The sequence below is a fragment of the Cryptomeria japonica genome, chromosome 1 (assembly GCF_030272615.1).
Source record: "Cryptomeria japonica chromosome 1, Sugi_1.0, whole genome shotgun sequence".
Lineage (NCBI taxonomy): Eukaryota > Viridiplantae > Streptophyta > Pinopsida > Cupressales > Cupressaceae > Cryptomeria > Cryptomeria japonica.
In genome coordinates this window covers 226,594,935-226,620,457 of record NC_081405.1, presented here as the reverse complement: position 1 = coordinate 226,620,457, position 25,523 = coordinate 226,594,935, and the positions used below count along the sequence as shown (strand labels likewise).

At 36.0% G+C, this 25,523-nt stretch overlaps 1 protein-coding gene across 5 annotated transcripts in view; it reads left to right on the top strand.

The window, feature by feature from the left end:
- The window catches only part of LOC131074633 (protein PIR), a 316,612-nt gene that overhangs the window by 117,082 nt on the left and 174,007 nt on the right, over nt 1–25,523 (top strand). For all 5 annotated transcript variants that reach the window (XM_058011289.2, XM_058011287.2, XM_058011288.2 and 2 more), the window contains 10 exons: nt 99–168; nt 472–536; nt 653–848; nt 3,231–3,382; nt 3,754–3,847; nt 4,143–4,358; nt 7,717–7,928; nt 8,163–8,310; nt 15,887–16,055; nt 16,648–16,724. In XM_058011289.2, coding sequence (XP_057867272.2) covers nt 99–168; nt 472–536; nt 653–848; nt 3,231–3,382; nt 3,754–3,847; nt 4,143–4,358; nt 7,717–7,928; nt 8,163–8,310; nt 15,887–16,055; nt 16,648–16,724 — 1,399 coding nt within the window. The remainder of the gene's footprint in view (nt 1–98; nt 169–471; nt 537–652; nt 849–3,230; nt 3,383–3,753; nt 3,848–4,142; nt 4,359–7,716; nt 7,929–8,162; nt 8,311–15,886; nt 16,056–16,647; nt 16,725–25,523) is intronic.

The following is a 25,523-nucleotide window of genomic DNA, read 5'->3' as shown; positions in this document are numbered from 1 at the left end:
AGTCTATACGATATGTTCATATGTGGCTTGTATAGACAATATAACAACATGGACATTGATTAGCCATATTTCTATGTTTGCCATCTATGATTGCTCAGGACATTCACACAAGTTAGTAGCCAATGGCAAGATACAGATTCAATGAGGGAGGAGTTGGATGATTTGCAGGTCAAACGCTTAATTTGCTTTCCCAATTTTGCTTATAATTAGAATAGTGCAAAAGCTATGATACTTGTGATCAACTTAGTTGTCTTGTGGCCATCCTTGACTCTTAAAGTTTTTCATTGTGTAAGAAACGTACACTTGGATTCCGCATAGATCTTTTGCTACAGTTCCTGGGAGATTAATTACAATATTATCTTAAATTTTTGATAATGTCAGTTCTTTTAACGATTTGTTGATGTTGATTATTTCAGTTCTGGAGATGCCTATTCTGAGTTGTTTATGATTGTTCTTAAACATTACTTACAGATATTTCTGAGTACAAGATGGGCTATTCTACTGAACATACAGGTGGAACTCTTTCGAGTGAATAAGTATCCTATACAATTACAGAAACTCATTTTTATCTTTATAATCAATCTTCTGTTCAGCTTCCTTGGTCTTACAGTATTATCAATGCTTGTTTATATGTTATCTTGACTCTGAGTAGTATTGAGGACATACTTCAGATGCTTATCATTTTTTGCATCGAATCATTGGAGACAGTCTCTGCTCTGTTATTCTCAGAGCGTCATGCTCTTCTGAGAGTGCTACCTGTTCTTGTGGTTTTAGCAACATCATCTGAAAAGGAAGGGGACACAATATTTAAAAAAATAAAGATAACTCGCCTCATTAACATATTCAAGGTAAGTTTCTCAAAGCTGATGATTTTTTTGAAGTTCCTTTTGTATGCTGCTATTTATGCTAACAATTTTTTGTTCTGTAACTAATTATGTCCAAATGATTATGTGTTAGGTCACCAGTTATTGTACATTAATTAAAAGAATATGCATTAAATAAAAATTCTACTCACCTTTTTCAGTTTTTTAACTATCTATTAAACATTACTTGTTCTCTTATTTTGAAATTGCTGTCAAAATTAGGTTCTCTTTCATCTGTAGAACAAATGATGATGGGAACTAACTATTTTGTTAGTATTGGTACATGCTTGCTCAAGCAATTGTGGTAAGCAAGGGATCAGACTTCCATCAAGCATTCTTTTATTAGAAACATGCTTCTAATGACTTTCTCCATGGCTGGCCAATTGTACTTGGAATCCCTTAAACAATTAGACTTATGTTATCATATCACAATGCCTTTAGCAGATCTGATATAAGTGTCTGACACGACTCAACCTACTTTACCATATGATACTTTGGTATAAGACATATACGTTCAATTGAAACTTGCAGCCCTCACAGGTGACTAAGTCATCACTACCATTTAAGCTCCACCAAGACAGCTAATTACTACACAACTAGGTGGTAATTAGAGTATACGGCATGGAACATCACGATAGGTTAGTTTGCACAAATGGTTTAAGTCTCTTAAAATAAACGATTTCACACAAGGGCGCTCCTTTCCTAGCTAGACTTTGTGTGATCTGTTCATGACATGTAAAAATCATGTTAATCATTCTTAGGTCAATCCCCATCTTGATCCATAACAAGACTCATGTAAGTTGTAACTGATATCAACATGCTCAATTTGAACTAACTATGTTCCATGCTATGGTCCTCCATGTCTCATTTTCCATCAGTTCAAGCACTTAACACAAGATTTTTCCTACTCCTAGTGTTTTTGACTCAGTATGCATGTACAAGTATTAGTAACCAATGTTGGAAGCATAATAATCACTCTTTATTTATACATTTATCATCCATAGATTTCATTGAAACGTTGACAACAAACTAGTGTAATGTCCCCTTTTGGGATTGCCCTGAATCTTGCTCTTGTAAATATCAAAGTCTGCTAATTTTCACCCTTATTAATTCTGATATTAGATATTGATCCATTGACGTTCTTTTCTTCTTTGATCTTATGGATGGTTCCTCCAATTCCCCTTCTCAATTGAATTAATCTCCTCTTTATATCTTCATTTGTGGGAAGTCACACCTCTTCATAAGAAATGAGTCATCACTCTTCATTGCTGCCCTTTGAGAATAATAAATTATTCTTCAAATTGATCTCCCTTGGATGTCCTCCTCAAATGCAACTTTCTCCTTTTCATACCCTCCAGTGTGAGGGAGAGGTCACACCTCTTCATCATGTATGCCCCTTTGACAAGAGACACACCCTTTCCACCATCAGCACCCTCTGAAAGAGTGCAACTCTTCATTATTTCTGCCTTTTGAAAGGAACACAACCTTTCACATTTAGATCTGCACTTCTGATTCCCCAAATTATCCCCTCAAATGAGGTTCTCTTCTCCCTTTTATATCTCATGTTTGAGGGAGTCACAACTTTTCATTTCATGTCTTTGACCATTCATTAACTTAATTAAAATTTAATTATATTTAATTGTATTCTTTTATATTTTAATTTTAATTTTATTATTATTATCATTTTAAAACATGTAAACACATTTGGTCAATGATTTACTAGGTCATTTAATGCCTTGTTTGATACTTTCACTATGTCATATTAACTATCAATAAAATAGTGGTTTGAGGGTAGCATGGGACAATGGAGGATGAGGATATGCTGAGTTAGTGGATTTCTCCATGGATACTTGGCCCTTTTAGTGTGAGGGGCAGAAGGAGATCTCTATTACTAATACATAGCTTCTTTCCTCTGTCCATGCTGTCATACATTTGAAAGTTGTGCCACACACAAAGTTATCAAGCATGTTCTTTACTGAATATATGACCATTAATAGCAGTCATTCCTACTTCCATTCTGTCCTGCAGGGTTTCAATCTTTATTTGAATTTTTAAGATAGCATGAGAAAAAAATCAGATATTTTTGTATCTCTCTTCTCATTTGCTGATTTGTTGTAAAGAAGTTTTATTTTGCAATCCTTTATCCTTGAGTGCAATAAACTACATTTATGGTGCCATTAACCATTATTTGTGTACAAGGGAGCATTAAATAAATGTTTGCTTTCAGTCATTTGCTGATGATTTGCATAAGGTAGAATGCACAAATACTTAAACCTTTGTTGTAGTCAATATCTTGATTTGACCTAACCTACATTTTGTGGGGAATTCATATTGAATGTGTTAATATCTTGATTGTTTCTTTTTCAGAGGGATCCTGTTATTCCAGCTTTTCCAGATCTTCATCTTGCACCTGCTACAATGCTGAAAGAACTCTCTTCATATTTCCAGAGATTCTCAAGCCATAGTCGTTTAATTTCTCTTCCTGCACCACATGAAATTGGGCCACGTGAAGCATTGGAATATCCTCAGTAATGGAATATAGTCAGTTTTGTGATAATGAGCTAAAATCAATTATAGTGTCACTGTCAAGTGTTGATATATATTGCAGGACAGACTGGTAGGGACCTTCTTGTTAGTACTTATCTAAATAATGCTGTGTCCTTTAGTCAAATCATTTCAACTCTTATAAGTCCATTATTTATACAAAAAAGCCATGTTGTATCGTCGGTTGCAATATATAAGGTTCAGCAATGTGTTTGAATTTCATTGGTCATGATATATGGTTATTATCGGCACATGCTCAATAAATTCTAATGACACCACAGCTTTTGTTATAATTAGTGCTTGTTTCTGTTATCTTTAGTTCCTTGTATTTTCTTAATTCTAGCAAGTATCAGCGACACTATTCTGTCCTCCATCATATTGGCATGATCCGCTCAGAACATGACGACTTTGCATTGCGTTTTGCAGCTGCAAAGAATCAGGTGTGCAACTGCAACACTGAACTCCTATAACCCTCATTTGGAGGATACGATTTGTATTTCTCTTTTGGATAACTTGTGACTTTTTGCCGAGGATAACTTGTATTTGTTGGGATCTTGAATTTGGAAGACATTAATGATTCCAGTTCCTTATTTACAGTATATCAAAATGGATGATGGCTTAATTTTTTATGGGATGTCTTCTGCATGTTGAGATATGCCATTTTTTAAAATGCCGAAATTTTCTTCTGTAGCTTTTTGCAGACTTGTAACATTCTCTGATTCACTTCTTTTTCAGCTTTTACTTCTGAAGTCTTCACAGGGCATTGATCTTGAAAGGAACAGGGAAGTCAAGTGCAATATGTATGGTATAGTTGTTGAAGGTTTTCAAATACTTAGCAGGTGGATTGGCCATGTTTGGGAGCAATGTGCATGGAAGTTCTCCAGGCCTTCTAAGGATTCTATTCCTCTTGATCCAGATGATCGTTCTGCAAATGTTTCAGATTATGAGAAGGTAATACATGCAATGTAGGGTATTATCTTGGGAGTTAATCAGAATTCTTATACATATTTTAATAGAAATGGCAGAGCTTCGATCATATGCTTTGTTTAACTGTGGCCATCTTAACCATAAGTCCTATACAACACTATTAGCTAAGTGAATTATGTTCTTATAAAATTGAGATTTATCAATGTCAAAAAGAAAGTATTTTCTGAGAAATTAACAATGTTGCTATCATGAAATAGCATGTGAAAAATGTAATAGTTATGATGCTCGATGTAGGAACTGTTGCAGGTTCTGACTTAAATTTCCAGCTTTAGACACTTAGGACTTTTGTCAAACAATTCTCATGCAACCTCTATGTACGCTGATCTGAGTTTTCAGTCCGATTTGTTTGCTTAAATGGGCATGGGATATGATTTGAATGCTTGCAACTAACACTACAATGTCTAAGCAAAGAACAAGAGGCAATTGCAACTTCTCTCGGTCATTTCAAATGCATATATCAGAAATTTTACATGTAAATGTGCACATACAGCCAATTGTCATTTCCACAAACACTTGGCATGCAACTAACAAATTAACTTATAACTGTAAATGCACTATGTATTCCTTCGATTATTCAATTGCTGTTCATAATACACCATACCCGAACAAAATGGATTGCTTGGCAATGAAAACCCTTGTCTTTTTGCTGCTGCTGAAGGTGTACGGCTGCCTTGGAAAATGTGCCAGCACTCATATTGAAGTCTATGTACCCTTTGGTTGCTGCATATTGTCTTCCTGCACCCCTGCGACCCCTCTCTAATTTTCTTAGAATTTATTGCCAGCTGCAAGCATGAAATCGTACTTCTTGAAATGGTACGGCCAGCACATGGTACGGCTACAGCTGGAAAAGTACGGCTGTTTGGGATTGATGCCACACGTGGTAAATCCCTTCACAAATTCAGTCTCTCAGATTTGCAGATGTAGATTCAATGATCAGCACAAAAACAATGAATTTCTTCACCAATTCACTAAATGAAAACTTCTGAGTGAAGCTCTCCCTATAGGCTGCAATTCGGTAGATATTTCACTACTTCAGAGCAGCAATGCATTGAAGATTTGTACGTTCTCCAATGGTGTGGAAGTCTGAAACCCTAGGTTTCTTCCTCTTCCAAAGAAATCAACAATTTCATTGCATAATAATCATAATAGCTTCAATTCTCTTGAGGCATTATATATTCTCCACAAAAAGTTCGATTTTCCTCCATAAATGCATTAATTAATATTAAATGACATTTAATATAAAAAGTGCACCAAGTCATTTAATATTTGTCTTGATAATTGAGCCTCATTAATTAATTCAAAATGGCCCCATCTCATGATGACACGACCCTCACTTAAGTTATAATGTAAAATTATATTATAACTTAATAATACAAGCTCAAAACCATTAATGTTTATTTAAACTGAATAAACATTAATATCTCCATTATTACTCAACATTTTTGAGTGCCGTCTGAACTCGGAGTTGACATTATGAAGCTGCATATGACCATACCCCTTTACTAAAAATAGCAGGGGTCCATTTCTAACATCTCTAACTTACTATAAATAGTAAGTAATGCATACGGAGTCCAAATGAAGCCAAATGAAAGCCAAACCTACAAAACTCTGACCACTGGAGACGCTCTATCCCTCAAAGGACCCTCTATCCAACCTTATTAGCCTACGAGGGTCAGTAATAGGCTAATCCCATTGAATATCTGATGTCAACATGAAGGGGACATCACACTCGAACATAGTAAATTGCATCTCAATGGACTAGAATTACACATTAACTTGGTGGAACAAAGATCTATAGTATATACAATTGAAAGTATGTATAAGGAAACTATTGAAAGTATATATAGAAGCTTTTTGAAGAATAAAGAGAAGCAGGCTTCTAGAGAAATAAAATAAGGACAAAAAAAGGACCACCATACATTAATTACATCATTTACCAGCCAGGAAGGCTGTGTCGTCATTTCCTCCTTATCAGAGAAAACTGTCCTCAATTGTAGTCTTAGATGCAAGAAATGCTTGTCAAGAGGACAATTGGGTCATCCATTTTGCTTAATTCGACAATGAGCAGTTCCAACCAACCAAGTAGTTGTTTATTAATGCCCAATAGTGCATTTGCGGACATCAAGAAGAGTATCTTTATTGGCACCCAAAGGAGGCTGAAGATTTAGATTCCTTGGGATGAGAATTAACTTGTTCCTAAAAATTTGGCATCTCATAGAGGTTCATGTTTTCAGCTGATTCACATTCACTCTATACCTAGTTAAACTTAAGATAGAAGATCTTGTTAGAAAGCTTTTTCTTTAATTTGCTGCAAAACAGTGTAAGGCACATACCATATTGGTTTGAGGCTTGAGCTTCTGATAGTGCTGAGATCTTAATCTTTGTTTGGTCACATAGAGCCAAACATTGTCGCCAACCTGAAAATGTGGGTAAAGTCTTTGTCAATTACTAAGCCTTTGGAGTTTGCATTGACTTCCAAAGTCTTAGTTAGCTTTATTGTGCAATCTCATTTCTATTCTGTTGAGTCTTTTGAGGACAGAAGAAAATCAACTTGTTTCTTGAACAAAAGATTCAATGGAATATTCAGGAAAGGAATATTCTGTTGATTCTTTTGGCTACAGGAGAAAATCAACTGGTTTCTTGAACAAGAGAGTCAATGAAATATTAAAGGAAAAGATCTCAACAGCGTAACAATATGTATATTCTGGTGAATCTGTTGGGTATTGCTGCGACAATTCTGAGTGACTTATAATAAATTTGCAATCATTCATTTTGTTACTCTTTATGTTTTCTGTCTATAAACAAAGAGATATCCCCCAAAATATCTACTCTTACCCATTTCCATTCCTGTCTTACCTTGTTGGGAAGAGTGAGTGAAAATATTAACATTCTATTATATGATATTATGAGGGATTCACTATTGTTTTTTGTGGCTTTTATCATCCTTAGTTAGGCACATGTTTAATTTTCTTGGAATGTTGAAAGACGACAAAATTGTAGGCTAACTTACATGATTGAAACTTCAAAAAATAAAATAAAATCCTAGCCTTCAGATTTGATGCCCACTATATAATGTAACTCCTCTTATGATTACCTCATTATTTTGAACTTTGCATTGGCTTCCAGCTCTATGTCATAAGGGCTAGATATTGGATTGATAAATGCATTTATTTCTTTGAAGATGGTAAGTGCTTAACCAGCATGTATGTTTTTAATATATGAAAATATAGTTGAATGTAACTTTTAAGAGAATTAATAATACTCTTGAGTTTTCCCTGTCCTTAATGCAAGCAACTGGATGGTGAACTTATAATGATCACAGGTTGTTCGATGCAATTATTCTTATGAAGAGAGAAGGGCAATGGTTGAGCTCACTAGCTATATTAAAGGAATTGGCGCAATGATGCAGAAATCTGATACAGTGATTGCAGATGCTTTGTGGGAAGCAATTCATGCTGAGGTTCAGGATTTTGTGCAAAATAAGCTGGCAATTATGCTGAGAACAACGTTTAAAAAGAAGAAGGATCTTTCACGGTAATTATGATGTCCTATGCAATGATCTTTAGAAATCTCACTTTATTAGATGCTGGTTCTTGTCCTTGCTGCTATTTCATTTCTAAGATCTAAATTTTAGAGATAATAAAATAACAATTTAGGCTCTCAATGCTGGTGAGATAGATATAAAAGATGGGTTGGAATGCCTTGTAAGATCGTATTGGTGTGTTTCAGATTTGTTTCTGTTAGGATTTATCTATCATAAATTTCCAGGATTTTATCAGACATGAGGACAATAGCAGCAGATTGGATGGCAAACACAATCAGGCCTGAAACTCATCAAAATGCTTCAAGACGAGGAGGTGATGACAACAATGGGGTATCTTTCCAGCCAAGGCCTGTGGCACCAACAGCTGCTCAGGTGCACTTCTTACATTGGAATTGAATATTATTTAATGATGTGAATCTGCATCCTTGATAGATACTCTAAAAGAAAGCTATGGAAGCTCATGGATTGAATTTCTTGTTACTATCTTTGGTGCTGTTTTAATGCTTCTTTTATTGCACATAGAGAGTAACAAACAGTACAAACTTCTTTCAAGCAGAGTTAATGTTGAACCAGGAAGAATGCTTATACTAATGTTTAACATGATTTTTGTTACAGAACTGGGTCTTGATCAGCACAACTCCTTGTGACTCTTGTTTGATATGTTTTATATATGAGCTTAAGAAGGTTAATATTATGCTAGGGATAAAGTTAAAAAAAAGGCCTAATAAAGGAATAAGAAACATGTAAGGACAGACAAATAAAGAGGGTAGACCAAAAATGAAAGATACAATGTGACAAAATCTAGGGTGGATGCCTTGGGGAATTCTAGACAGCTAAATAAAGATAAAAAAGATAGAGAGTTGAAGTTGTTCAAGCAACCTATTCAAATTCACTCACAAGGGTTGTAAAGCTTATTTGAGGGTTAAGAAGAATCCTTAAACAGTTATGCATCATGAAATATACATGTACTCTTCTAAGGGAAAATAAATATTAACAATTACAGATGATATGAGTTATTTAGATAGAATGTCCCAATGAAACTAATTTGGTTTTGTTTAAATACAAAGATTCTACTCTATTATATAAAATTACTGTAGTTAGCATAAAATAACTTTGTTATGTTGTAATTGACTGTATATTATTTACTTCTTGGGTTGTGGGTAGTTATTGGGTGGAAGCTGTTAGTAGTTGTTGATGATTATGTTCTACTTGGCAATTGTGATTTTCTTTAAATAGGTTTCTCATAGCTAGGGAGAGTAAGCAGTTTGATCCTTGTTTAATCATCTTGGTCTACTCTTGTAATGTACCTTATGGTCAACTTAGGAAATTGGGACAATTAACTTACAAAGATCAATCGCAAGAGACTTTTTTCCTTAAAGTCTCTTTAACACTAAGAATGATGATCTATGATAACACTTATGGATGCTTATGTATATAATTGATAACTATATCACTGCTATCCCTAATATGTAAATTGGAAATTTGTAATGTCCCCTTCTAGTTTTGCCCTAGATGAAACTCTACAATCACAATTACCATAAATTAGGGCTAGGGAAATGACTTACAAGTAGTTATTTCTTCATTATGCTTCTGAATATAAATCTTGCAACCATCACATAGAAAACACTAGAGCATACATATATACATTCAAAACTAATGACATCGTTAGAGTTAGCTAGAGTATATAAATATATCTCCTATATTACTATTACTATCAAACATATTTTGAGCATAGAGATAGGGACATGATAGGTTTGACCAAGCCAACCCATACTAGCCCAAGAGCAGATAATTGGCCCTCTTGGCCCGGTGGCAGGACTTAGACATCCACCTGAGATATACTACTTAGTAGGGTGCTTCTCTTGCTTCCCTATCCATGCCTTATCTCTTATAGTTAATAGCTCATCCTGGTGGGAATGGCATGGAGATCGTAGTGGGGTTCTTGGCTTGTCCAATCTAAGCCCAAGAGTGGGACTTTGACCCTCTTGGCCTTGGTGGCAGGACTTTGACATCCACCCAAGGTATCCTACTTAGATGGTAACCTTATACCCTCTTATCTACCTCTCGCCCCCTTCCATCCATGATGAGGTTCAACATTTGCTTACATCTTGAATATATTAGAGATGTATTGTTCTATAATACATACCCAGCCCTAATGTTGTGATTAATAATGGTGCTGAGAGTCTATTCATACAGAATATTATGATTTAATAATGTAGAGATGTTGACACTTTAAGGTTGTTATTTCTAATAGATGATGGCTGAAACCAATTTGTAATCCTATAGCCTCAACTAGATGTTTGATGCTATCAAAGTAATGGGAGATTGAAATCAGACAATGACACTAAGATACTGAGCCCATGTTGCTTTAACAGTATTGCTATGAGGACATGGTTAAGGCTAGTCCGAAATATGCTGGATGGAAATACATGCTACAGAAATATTGTCAAGCTAACAGAGTTTATATTCATACCCGTCGCCTTCCCTTTTACTGGCTAACTGTAGATTAATACCTTCGGATTGTTGACTGAATGCCTCCAATTGTTCGACATGATGCAGCTTTTCTTTCCTGCTATTATTTCTATCCTCTATTCTCCTTTTGATGGTTTTCTGTCTCCTTCCCATGGTCGATGTGAATGCTGAGAGGAGACTGGGTTCTTCTTCAATATTCTTTCTTGCCTAATGGTTCGATCCTTGGAGATGAGACTTGATCTTGTAATATATCTTGGAATGATTGTGTCCCCTTGTTTGGTGATAGACATACCCCTTTCTGGATCGCACCTCTATACAAATTGTGCATTTTGATTGTCAACCCTTTGTAATTGGTTGTTACTTGATTAATATAAGCGTTTACTTGAGTAAGTAACCGATGGATTTGATAAGTCTTAATTGGTATTGTTTGATGTCTCTCTTCAATGGATACTAATTTTTGATAATACCAGTGGGCTGGCTGACTGTATTTTACTTGTCTTGACAATGGTGTGGCCTTCTTTGACAGCATTTATTGTTCTTGGTAATCTTGGCACTGCTTGGATTCAGGGTCATTGATATGCTCTCTATTCATACCCCAGCAATAATGAAGAATGTGTGTCACGATGTTATGTGAATGGTAGATCTAATGTTTTATGGCAGCGATAATAATGAATGTATGTTTTATGCTCAGAATTGCTTAATGAATAAGGCAATCGGAGATTGGCTGCTCCTTCAGTCCACTGTGAGAATAATGCATGGTTGGGTATGAAAAAAATGCTTTCATAGATGATCGATGCATAAGCGTTTTCCATGGATAGATTTCTAGTGCATGCTTTGGTGTAGTATTGATTACTTATTTTATTTTCAATCTTCTTGATCACTGCTTTTATTCTTTCTTAATGAGATCTGTTTGCCTTTAATACAGTCCCACTTCCCACACTTGATTCTTAAATCAGTATGCTTTTGCTTTTTGCATAGGTGATACTCCCGTGATGAATGATGCTTAAGTTTTATTGCTACTTTTTTGTTGTGAAGCATTGCCTAATATAAGTGTGACTGTGATCAATATGGGTATGAGTGACACTGATCGCTGTAATGGCTATCTATTAGAATATAATCACTGTCTGATGGAACTGCTGCCTTTGATCAGAAAATTGTGAGGTCTTATGAATAAGACAATTTTCTGTTGTTTGTGGTGAGTTATTTGCACCTCTTCAGTGGGGACATTACAGCTTTGTTGTAAGAAATTCACATTAATAAAGATATACTTTTGTTACTCTATTTGGCATGCATAGTTCTTTATATTCTTTTATGCAAGTACTAGTTTTATTAGATATAGGAGTAAACTTTGGCACTATTGTGGTAAATAAGTTTGGTTTGATTTAAGACATTGATGCCCTTAGGCCCCAACAAAGGTGGTGTGCTCAAGACCAAGAGATTAGACAATCTCTAAGGCTAGTGGAGCAAAGAGAGCAAAGATGAGGATTATGAGAGGCAGTTGAAGAGACTCCGTTGGTGCATATTCAAAGCCAAAGTCTTACTTGAAGCAAAAGTCAAAGTTGAATTTTAAGTTGGAGTCACATTTGAGAGAAAAATCATCGAAACATTCAACTTGGTACCGACAACCATATGAAGAATTGGTGGAGATAGCTAGACACCTTCCTTTACTTGATAAGTGTGCATCGATCTTATAGATCAAGTTCAGTATGAAGTAATAACTAAATCCCTTGAGAGTGAAATGGAGTTAAGACTTTTTGGAAGATAAAGATAGGGAAGCATATGAGAACAATTTCGAGGCATCAAAGATGAAATTGAGCCTAAGACACTCAAATTGAAGGTTGGAGCCAAAAGAGACTTCGATGGTAGAACTATTGAGGTCTTTAGAAGAATCGAGGGTTTGGATGTGTTTGAAAGTGCTTAAAGGAAAAAGGAACGTCTTGAACATAATTTCTTGAGAAGAAGGTTTTAAGCAAGATGGTGACCCTCCAACAAGTCCCACTATTGAGAGCTAGAAAATTACTATATGGACAATTTTGGTGTTTTAATTTTTCACATTCATGACAACATGGAACAGAAATGTGGATGAGGAAACCCTCTTCTCAAATCTGTAGGGGAAGCTCTCTGATTTAATGTAATCTAAAAAGTAAAATTTTATTATGAAAGTAAGCTTGGTAATATGAGCACTCTACAATATGTTCTTTGGGGTTTTGCATAAGGATAAATAAATAAGCAAACATGACCTGTTTGTTTTTTTATCTCAAAGGTTAGAGCCTGAGGCTTTGAAGAATTTACATTCTCACTATTGGATTTTCTCAATTTATAATAGGTAAAACATAAACAATAACACTATCAAAAGATTAAAGGAAAGATCTTTGGAGTTGTATCAATGATTAATTTGATCTTGAAGTGAAGATGAAATAAAATTAATAATAACCTAATATTAAAAATAAACTAATCTAATTTAAGAGTCGCTAAAGTTACTTTATTACAGGTGTAAGTCTTAAATATCTCTAATAAAGAGTATAGGTAGAAGGCCTTGGTTGTTATGTCCCCTTTTTAGGAATGAAGGAATCAATTCAAGGCCTGTAGTCTATTTTATTTTCCTTACACTAAGAGAATATATGAGAATTATTTAATAATAGTATTTTAAGTTGGTCTCAATCATTCTTTCAAAAGGACAATTTAAATATAATTATCAGAGTGACAAAAAGTGTTTTATTTAGGGATAAAGTAAAAATAAAATTGGGAGCCCAAAAGAGCCACCTATAGAGGAAAGGCAAATTCTCAAAGCAAATTATCCATTTGTCCTTGAATTGAATTCCATTTTTAAATTGAGCATTCATAGATGAAAACACTTAGTGTGTGAGATTTGGAGTACAAAAACCCTCTTGGTTCCCATTGTGGATTTGAGGGTGAAATCTTTTGTCCATTGGTGGTGATTTTGTTTGGGGATCACATTTGAGCTTATTTTTGCAATTTATTGGACCTGGAATGATTTATATTTGCAAGAAAATCACCATATTATCAATATTTTTGAGGGTTTGAGGTCATATATAGCTGTGCCTACTTTATACTTGGCTTTCCAACTGTTATTAACATTTCACTAGCAATTTTGGCAGGAATTTCAGTGCATTTATATTGTCCATTCATTACCGTGCAAGCTTCAATCATAGCTACCAACAACTTGTCTTGGGCCGTACATATCTAGCAGCATTCAGACCTGCACTGTACACCTTTTCATCCATATTGTGGCTGTTACAACTTGCACTGACATTTGCACTATTTATAGGCTTGTATATCACCCCTGCATTCACCTAGTTGCAATTTTCTGCCTGTTTGTATAGCTATACAGTGAGTTGTAAGTGGTACTGTTATTATTTGCAAATTGAACTGAGTTTGTGCTGATCTATCGTTTGCTATTTAAGGGTTTAATGCTGATGATTTTAGCTTTATTATTTTATTAGCAATCAGATTTGAAGCTTTCCATGATAAATCTGGTATCATCTATTATTAGATCTATTGATTAATCTCTGTTATTTTGATGAGTGAATGTTTAAATTAAATTCTAAAATTTGTTATTGCTGATCATATTTAGTGTAGGGCTTAGTTGTACATTGTTAGCATTCATTTTCAGTTTTTTTATAATCATTAAATACAAAAAAAATTGTATAGTTTTCCAAGGTTCCCGACTGGGGACATTACATTGGAGTCATTCTTTCCAACTGGTCTTGAGTGAGAGATATATGTTGAGAAACCAGCAAAGAGAAGGCACATGACACATGCTCAATTTGGATTATATCTGTTTATATGTGCATTCCTCTTGCAAGGATTGCGTTTTGAAAGACCTATCATAACTTGTACTTATTTTATATCCCCCCAACATGTTCCTTGTTCATCTTAGCTTGTCTTCCCTTAATCTAAATGAATGTTTAAATAACCTCGTTGAGGGTTTTTAATTAATCCATTTGTTCCCACATAGTTTTTTTAAATTACATTACATAATATAGCCTAGGTTTGTATGTTTGTAACTCTTTATTGTATAACGTTGCTGTTCCTAGTCAGCCTCAATAGTCTTGCATACAGTTTCCTCTTCAAATACTTCATTCTTCAGTTTTTGAGGCATATAACAATGCATGAAAAAACTTCATTCTGCAAATGCTTCTTTGAACTTTATTTGTGTAGGGCAAAAATTTACTTGTTATGGCAGAATTGAATGTGCTTCCTTCAACCATTTTCCACCAGGATCTAAGACATCTGCTAGGCATGGTCAAAACGTTTGATTTTGGACTACGACTTATCCTTTTCCCGATTGGAATATAAAATACAATATTTTTCTTGAAGTTGGCATGTGCTGTGCCATCCTCAAAAACATATAAGTTCAAAATGACATGAAACTACAAACAATTCTTGAACAACCTGCCACCACATAAAACAATCTGCAAATTCAACTTACGCAGTCCGCAACATCCATCTCTGTGAGTTGCAATGGATTCGATGTGATATTAGAGAGTCAGAGTGAAATAGCATTAATTAAAGTAACCCCTTGGGCCTTATGTATAACTTCTAACATTTAATATACACCATTAATATAAACTAGATCCAACTTTCATGTTATATTTTTCTAGCATATATAATAACCTCTGGAATGCTGCTTCAACCGTGGACAATTTTCTGACAACTAACCAGCATAAAAACAATCTGCAAATTCAAACTCTGCAGTCCATGGCATCCTTATCTTAGAGTTGCAACAGCTTGGATATGATATTAGAGTCAAGGTGAAATATTAGGGCAGATGGCAAATGTTTTAACTTGTTTAATTCATTCTTTTAGTGGTTATAATAACTCCTTGGGTTTATCTAATTCATCTTAGACTTAATTATTATGTTAACTTTTTCTAACAAACATGATAACCTCTGGAATTTTGGTGCAATGGTTAAAATTTCTTGAACAACTAGACACAAAATTAAAAAACAATCTAGAAATTTAACCTTTGGAGTCTATGGCATCCTTGTCAAAGAGTTACAATGGCTCTGACTTGATGTTAGAGTGTCAAAATGAAACATTGGAACACAAGGAAAAGGTTTAAAGGCATTTGATTTATTTGTTTAGTGGTTATAAATTGTAATAACCCCATGCCTCTAACTTCTGATATTAAATGTAAACTATATCTAACTTTCATGCTTTTATTAATTATAAGAGAGTATTAAGCAATGGTTATAACTTTTACTTTAGTTCACAATAAATAGCATGGGATTGCATTCATGTACTTCCTTTGTCTAAAAGTTTGTTTTTTCTTTGCTCGTAGTTGGCAATAATTTATGAATTCTAGTCAATAGATTTAAGTATTTAGTGGCTCTTGTTTAGGACAAGGCAATGATTTTAAATGATTTCTTCTGTTAAGATATAAATATATGAAAGTATTCTTTGAGCACCTGAATCATAATTAAATATAATATATTTAATATTTCCCATGCAGGTACATTGCTTGCAATTTTTGATACACGAGCTTGTGTCTGGTGACAATCCAAAGAAGACTGGAGGCCTATTTAAAAACAATGATATAGAGATTCCTTTGAAAGATATGAGGGAACTAGAGATATTCTTTCACAAGCTAACCTTTTTCACTCATATCTTGGACTATTCCGGTATATATTCAAACACTATCTATCATGAACATCACATTAATTGTAATACAATATACTTAAAACCCTCTGTTTGAGTTGCCTTTCATGTTTGTTCTCTTATGTGGTGAAATAATGGAAGTTGCCATCGTTTTCTTATTTCTGACTATGGAGGCCATGAAGCTTCAAGAGAATTTCTTCTGTTTGCAAAAATCTGTGGTCCTTTCAACAAACCCCAAATATCTAAAGACAAAGCAGAACTGGCACAAAGGAGCTCAATTTTTTGGTGGAGGATGCATGCAAACAAAACCCAAAACATAAACAATGCTTGGTTCCTTTGTTCCATTATCAATCAGTGCTTGGCTTCACATTTTCAAACCTCTAGAGGAAAACTGTCCCAGTTATGGGCTCCATTTTATGTACATCATAATATATCATCACACATGAATTGGGTGGCATAAAAAATGAATGGATAATTTAAAAATGCTTTATGAATATTTAAGGTTGCAAGTTGGATTTGATTCATGTTTTTATTAATTATCGAATTTGTTAATTTGTTTTGATACTATCTAATATTCTTTTTTGGAAATGATCAATGTGCTTGACTTGTTTGCAGCCACAATAGTGAACCTAACAGATCTCGGTTTCCTTTGGTTTAGAGAATTTTACTTGGAAACTTCTCGTGTGATTCAGGTAAATTATTGATGATATTTAATCAATGCAATTTTTGTAGCTTCTTTCGAGATGAGCTTTCTGAATTTATCACTTTGTTGTTGGCATGATGAGGTTTTACCTTTTTTACACATTTTTGAGATTAATAAATATTTAGTGTTTTCTTGTTAACTATTTAATATTTTGAGGGCTATTGATAATTGGAAATAGTTTTGATTTAAGTATTTGAAGAGCATCTTGGTATTTGATGAAATTCAAAACTATTTTTTTTATTAATAAAATCACATCATAATCCAAACATCAACAATGATGATCTTCAAATATATTATATTAGTCTGAAGAGTATCATTAAATGTAACTACCAGGCATTAAAAATATTCCAAAATATAAAAATTCCAAGTTCGAGCATTTCCACATAAAAATATACCAAAATCAAAGGAACTACTAGGCATGTAATATAATTTATTGATATTTATTGTGCACATCAAGGCATTTGATATTCCATGGAAAGACATTTATTAGGAAGACAAGGTTTTTATTATAGCAGCCTCCTATTTGGTTGGTTTCGAGGTCAAGTTGTTTGTTGGGTATAAATTCAGGGTTTTAGGTACGCTAGTATGGCAATCCGTTACCTCTCCACACACCCCCATGCCTTGGGTTCGGTATGGCTTTTTATATATTCCATAGTTATGAGACTCGGACTCAGCAAAAAAGCTCAGCAAAGACTTGGCAAAGACTTGACAAATTGAAAAACCGAAGAAATTTAGAGACTTATAAGGCTTTTAAACTTGTTTCATGCACCCTTTATTAAATAACCTTAAAGACACAATAACATCATCAAATAGAAGTTAATTTGATCACGCACACAAGTATACATCGATCATGTAAGTATAAACGCAAATTGTAGCTGAAGGAAATAGCACACTTAGATATATAATATTGTCAAATGTATACAAAACTCATGGAATATGATATCCATGACATAAAATCTACCAAACAGATATCAAAGATTCAAAACAATAACTAGAAGTCTATGGCTTAGAGGAGCTTGCATCCCATCTACGAAGGCGTCTAAGGTAGGTCCTAGATGATGCAACAACCATAATATATTTTTAACTATGAATATGCAGAGATTTGCAACAAGGGATATGCATTATGTAGATTTTTATGATCACGATTCATGATTGGCCTATTACTTGCTTAGACTTAATAGTTTGATGAGGATTTGGGGGCATCACCAAAATGAGGTTGAGGGTAGCATCACTCAAAGGGATTTGAGGGTGTGAGAGAGAGAGGTAGAGAGATAGGTATAGATATTGTGGGAGAGAGGAGAGAGTGAGATAGAGAGAGGTAGAGAGGTAGAGAGGAAGAGTGATAGGGAGAGAGATAGGTCTAGAGTTCAGGGGAGATATATTGAGAGAATGCTGATAGGAGCCTGCTGATTATTGAAATTTGAGTAGTCTGAAAATTTATAAGATCTTCTAAATCCTAGAATATTTATTAGAACTCCTAGGGATTTGGAACTACTCTCAAATATCCTACCAATATATACATGAGCACATATTGAAATGTGACTTATACTTGAATGCTAGGATGCTGGTTCGGGTTCGAAGAACCGCTACGGCAAAATTATGAAAAGGGGTTTGGGTTTGTTAGTACAAAAACATGTAAATTATATATATATGCACCATATTAGCATGTCACATAGCATCATATAAACAACAAAACCGACATAAACTTGTAATCATAGCATCATGATCATACCATAACAACATCATATACATCAAGTTTAATATCAAAATGATAAAATATTTAAGTATCATTGTTTCAACTTTCAACAATTTAAAGTTTGATCATCAAATGGATTCTCTAATTCGTCATCCTCATTCTCCTCCTCCTCATCATTGACATTGACATTAGATGAATCAATGCCAATGCCAATGACACTTGCACTTGCACTTTAAGTTTGCTCGCTATCCGAGTCATCAAATGCAACAAGCTGAGAAGTGAAATCATCCAAATCAGTATGTTTTGGCTCCATATCCCACATCTTTGTTTCCCCTTGCTTGTAGTCATGTTGCTTGTGTGAAATGTGTTAGTTTTCAAGATCAGATTATCCACAATAAACAGAAAACTAAAGTTGCACAATAATGCATACAAATAGAGAATCACACAACACAAAACTACCCTGGGAAAACCTCCCTCTAGAAGGAAAAACCCAGCAACAACAGATCCTCAGATCTGATTAAGCAATAATCAGACAGTATATTTACAATTCGGCTTCAACACTTGAAGCATTTAGAACCAGCAGGCTATGCACAGTGGTATTGTGTCTTCAAACTAGGGCATGCACATCAATAAAAGAACTTATCTACAATACACTTGTTCGCTGCCACAAGGAATTTCGCTGTCTCTGTAAGGTGATTCGCTGCACCTTGATTCAGGTTCGCTGACCCTAGAACAAGGTTCGCTGACCTTGGAATGTAGTTCGCTATGCATAGAAGTGAATTTGCTGTCCTTAAGAGATATTCTCTGACTGTAGATAGCATTCGCTGATCACTGCTGAAGGAGAATGTATTCGCTATGTATGTATATATTAAGCCTTGCAAGTGGCTGGTATATATATGGGGTTCATTCTTTTTACTTATCTCTAAGTCGGCCCATTTAACCTTGGGCGCTAAAACCATTTTGCATATTACAATGATGTGGATAGGTCCACACGTTTGGAGTGTATAATGCTGTTAACTTCGTACATTCCAATATAGGGTCGGCCCTATAATGTTTCTTTTATGATTGGCGTGTAGGAAAGGGGCCAGCCCTATAAGGATTCAGACAACATTGGAATAGGGCCCAGCCCTATTTGTTTTACACATAATTACAATAGATAGGGCCCTGCCCTATAAGGATTCGGATGATGCCTTAAGGCAATCCAAATCCTATTTATTTTCCTAACCTAGTTACAAAATCAACAAAATGAGCCAAGTTAATGTTTTAAAACTCACTTTTAGGGTCATATTTTAATTTTTTATGTGGTGGAATTCAAAAAAAATTAAATTTTGCAAAAAACAAATCCATTTTTGGGCTGTCAGACCCTTGGGTTCGACCTGGGTCCTCTTGGGTTTGACCCTGGGTCCTCTTGGGTTTGCCTTGGTTCGAACCAGGTCTATGAATGACGAACCCTGTTCGAACCATAGGCGAACCGGACCGGAACCTCGAACCAGGACCGGACCGGACTAGTACCAGGGGTCTAGGGGGCCAAACTCGGTAACTCAGCTTGAATGCTATATTTCATGTATATACTCTAGTGAAGAGAATGAGATTGAGTTGAAGACAAAGAATGAGATTGACTTTGGTGAAGAAAATGCACACTACCAATATTTAAAGCATAGACAAATTCCTATACGAAATGGGTCCAAAATGTAAGGAATTATGGACAATATCCTACATTAACCATAGTACAAACTAGTTCCACATTAAACATGAGTAAATATGTCATTGTGCTATTAATGATCTTTAAATTCTAATAGCATTCTAGGTTAAACCACACGTTACAAGAATGAAAGAAAGATCACAAAGAGAGACAACAAATACTTTGGGAAATCCTTCTAGGAAAAACTATTTCTATCAAGAAAATAGTTATTTTACAATATCAGGTAAGCCTTAACATGGAGATCGACATGCTCAACTAAGTGAGAAATTGTAATGACCTTGGTAGGATGGTTAGCTTAAGTCCATAAGATTAATTTACAGTGTTCCACGGGTGTTGGGGATGGGATGGGACGGGTTTCTGGGAGGGGGGGACAAAGGGCCCAAGTTTGGTGACGGCGGCGGGGGGGTGGTGCTGATATAGTTATACATATAGTACTTGAAAAACTAGTTTTGAAAAGATGTATAACAGTATAAGAATTACATTTCAAATGAAACTATAGGAAATTAGTAAAATTATAACATAGCAAAACTTGAAATACTAAATCTAAATATGAAGATTTCTTGAATGCTAATTGCTAAATGAAATTGTCAAATTGGAGATTTCTATTATGTCGAAAATTAAAAATATGAATATCTGATGTCATATGAGATATCACAAAGTCTATAAAGATGATTACATGATTCATCATTACAATGAGTAGCAAATACATATACTAATAGCAATAGCATTACAAAAGACAAAATGCCAAAATGTCAAAACTCAAAATGTAGTGAAGGGAGGCCTCTAATCATCTGCAAACTCCTCATCACTGGAATTGCTGGACTCCACAAGGTCAAGACCCCTCAAGCTCACACCAACCAGCCCTGCATCTGAAGTGGTAGGATCATCCTCATCAATCTGTGAAGGCTTCTCTGGCTCTACATTCCATCATGCCGTTGGACTCTCCTTGTACACAAGTGTCTTGCGGTCCATGAGATGCAAAGCACTGTGTACAACCACAAGCTTCTCTGCTCTCTTAGAGGTAAGTCTATTTCTCTTAAGAGAGTGGTTGAAGCTATATGTAGACTAGTTCCTCTCAACAGCTAAAGAACTAGAAACCTAGGATAGAAGACGGATAGCTAGAGTGGTGGTCAAAGATTTCGGACCATGACAATTCCACCACAAAAGTGGGTCCTCCTGTGACATAGTTTCTATATCCATCTTTGCCATATCTGAATAGCCTCTAAGAGTGGCAAATCTTCCCCACTTAGTACGAATTATGCCAACATCTCTAGAATCATACATCTTCTCTATGCACCTAAAGAAACCCGCCTTCACCTCATCATCCTGAATCGGTGTCACTCTACTCGGTCTGGCCTTGTACCACTTAGGATTCAAGGCAAAGGCAGCCATATGCAAAGGAATGTTTAACTTGTTGTTGTCGGGTAATTATGTCATGTCGTAATTAGAATGTTAAGTGTGTTAGGGGTCGGTGGTTACTTGACGGTTGCCGACAGTTGGCACCAGGCAACCTATACCGACATCTATATATATGTACTTGGGTCTCTATTTCAAGAGGTGGATATTGCTTCAGGAAACTATGTTTTAAATGTACTGGCATTTTGGAATCAATGAATACAGACATATGAGTTCTTTTCACTTGCATCTTTCTGTACTGTTACATTTCCTATATCTCTGTACTGTTTTGCACTAAATATACACACACCCCTCAGGGGCAAAACACTTGTCCCATCTACGCTGAATGATTGGCTGGATGTGCTCATTGTAGAATGCTAGAGAGGGGTCCTACACTCGTACAACAACCCTCATCTGGTCAAGCATAGAGTCAATGCACTCATACACCTCTCCAAGGTCAGGTGCATCCCCATCTCCATATCTGATGGCCTGGAATACTGGAGAAATGATGGAGACAATGTATTTCGCATCAGTCCAAAACACATCACTTTGCACTATCTCCTTCACCCTTCTCCCTTGCTCTGTCTTGGCCTTGGCCCACCTATTTTACTCATTAGTCATAACCATGAGTTGCAATGCCTCTTGCAACTCAATCATTCTCTCAAAGAGAATGAAATAGGATGCATATTTGGTCTCAACTGGTTTCAAGAACTCCTTCGCGAAGGTCTTGAAGAGTGCATGTGAAGTGTGGTGGTTGCAGATAAACATCTGCACATCTCTCGCGTCGGTGACCACTCCTTTAATCCAATCAATCTTCCCCATGTCCATGAGTGCATTGTTCATGGCATGCACACAACATGGGGTCCATCAAATATGTCTATAGGCTGCCTCAATGAGTCTCCTTGCTGCTCTACACACATGGGCTGCATTTGTCACTACTTGGACCACATTTTGTGGCCCAACCTCCTCAATAGCCTCCCTGAGGACCTAAAATTGAAAATCAGCATCTTTGCGATGCCCTATACAATCAACTGCTCTAAGGAAGTATGGGCCCTCTACACATGTGACCATGATGTTGACGAGTGGACGATGGCTAATGTCCGTCCACCCATCTATAACTATGTTGCACCTAGATGCCACCCAACATACCTTCATCTTCTCCATCAAAATATTGATCTTGGAATAGCACTTATCCAAGATCGAGGTCCTCATTTTCGTCTCACTTGGTGGCACATATGATGTTCTTCCCTTCGCCGCCATAGCCATCATCTCCCTATAATAAGGAGACCATGTAACATGAAATGGGATGCCATTGGCAAAGAAGAACTTGCCAATCGATTCATCTATCTCATCTCTTAGCCGCACATTAAGCATATCAGCTATGGGGTTACTCTGTGATGTCTGCAACTTGCGTTTCCCTGTGCCCCTAGCCTCTCGTGATTAGGGCATGGCACTAGAAGTGGAAGTGGATGGAGATCCAAACATCATTCCTCTTGTTTGCGAAGCATGAGAAGTATGCGGCGCATGTTGGGTGTGTTGAAGGGCTACCCTAGCAAACAAAGTAGTAGGCACTGAAATATTTGTGTCATCTGGAATGCCCCAAAGCTTGTTAAACTCAATTCTGTATTGTATATTTTTAGTTTCAAAAACTTACAATGATCCACACCTTTTCCTGTCCAAAAAAGAAAGTGTGCATTCACTCTAGTGATGCTACCAAACCATTCAACCCCACAAATGTTGCACTTCCACTTCCTTATTCCCCCACCTGAACGTGATGTGCCTTGTACTCTTGAAGCAAACTGTTTGAGATGAGACTTAGGATCATAAGCACGCCTAGCATATTGTGCCAACAACTTTGAAGGGCAACCTGTACTAGCTGGTGCACTCGCCATGGAACTAGATTGGGCTCCAAGATCAGCCCCATGGTCACCCCCCTCATCCTCAGGTTTAAATTCTGAATCATGTTCACTATGAGAATGAATTTTCATCTCATCCTCACTCATGTCTTGGGAGCTCATTGTGAAAGTGACTGCATTTCACAAAATAAAAAGAAAAATAAAATCACCCTAGTTTAACAAATTGAAATACAATTTTGAAATTTCAATTTTGAAAACAAAATTTACAATTTATAATTTTATGTTAGTTAAAAATAAAAATAAAAATAATAAAATTTGATGTTAAATATTGAGGGCAAAATGATGATTAATTCTCAAGATTCAACATCAAATCTGATTTTGAGATGAATAAGAATAAAAAAGAAAGTTAAAAATTAATTTTTAAACAAACAAAGAATTGAAAAATGAAAATCAGAAAATAAAACAAAAAAACAAGAAAACCCCTATCTTGTGCTTGAGAAATCTCTCCCAAACGTAGTAGAATCCTCTTCCTCCTCTTCTTCTTGCTGCTTCTCACTTCTAACACACTTGCAATCACTTTTTTCACTCCTTCAATCAGACTTCTACAAGTTTTTCCTCCTCTTCAACTTGCTGGAAAAAAAATCAACCTTTCAGTCTTTCAGTTTTGTGTTGTTTGGGTGGAAGGGGTGGGGTCCACGTCAAATTAGGGTTAACCTCCAATCCCCAAAAATCGAACTTTTTTTTAAAATTTTAAATTTTTATATTGCATTTGATGTGGGGCGATGGGAGACGTCTAGACGTCTTCCTACCCCTCAAGAAATGCCTAGGCGTCTTCCAAGAAGGCGTGGAGACGTCTCCTTGGGAGGCGCAGAGATGTTTCCCTGTCTCCGACAGAGAACCGGTGGCTGTGGCAAGATGGTGGGAGACGTCACGTCCCCATTTCCCCATCTCCGAAACGCGGCCCAAAAGGGGGGGAAATGTGTTTTCATGGAACACTGTTAATTTACAATCACTTAAATCCTAGCTCATTCCAATTACCAAGTTCTTGATGTGGGCAAGAGGAGAGCATGCAAAGACTAGAATGCAGAGCGATATATTGGAGGCAGCAATTGAATTACATTTAATATCAAATTTATAAAATTGTTTAATGCCAAACTGGGAGACAATGATATGCAATTCTAATCATGCCAAACGGGCAGATAACAAGCAGGTATGAGTCAATTCCAAAATGGTAGTGTTGTGACGTTTTCACACATTGCCCCATTGCAAATGGAGACCCCCTACTTTTTAGGCCCTTCCAGTCTTTTGGCTTTGTTTTTTGGGTCTTTTCGCAACAGTCTTGTCAGTCTCTTTGCTTTGCAAGTGTTTGAGGGCCATATTGGTCAAGTTTGCCTTTCATTTGAGCAAATTCGGCTAAGTCTAGGACTCGTTTTGTGAATTTTAGGGTTTTTGCCTTCTGTCCTAGATTTTAGGGGTTTCTGTTAGGGTTTTGGGAAAACTGAACATACAACTGGAATCAAGATCCTTCAAGGGACCTCCTAGTAAAATTTGAGCCCAAACGGAGCAACTTTCTATTTTTAGAAAGTCCCTATTTTTTATAGACTTTTTGAGTCTCGGAATGTCGTCATTTTGTCAAAAATCAAACTTACTATTTTTAGTAAGTTTCTATTTATAGTAAGTCATTACTGCACCCTGTCTAGGGATCTAACGTTGACACCTGGAAAGTTTCTATTTTTGGAAAGTCTGTACTGGCAGGGTCAGTCAGACAAGGCGACAAGGATCAGGCATTCGCAGACATTTCTAATTCCGGAAAGTTAGACAACAGACAAAGAAAGCCAGAAATGGGTCAAGTACTGGAAATCCATGCCTAAAATGGAAAGCTCGGGAAAACACTTCAAAATCTCAAGAGGTCAAAACATTCTAAGTCAGGTGCTGAAATGGAGAAACCAGGGACAAAAGGAAAATCCACGAATCCATGGACAGAGCAAAAATGTGCCCAAGTCTGGAATCAGGCGCTGAATTGGAGATCCCAAGGAGAGGAGGAAAATCCATGAATCCATGGACAGAGCAAAAATGCGCCCTAGTCTGGAGTCAGGCGTTGAAATGGAGAAGCAAAGGAGAGGTGGAAAAATCCGCGAG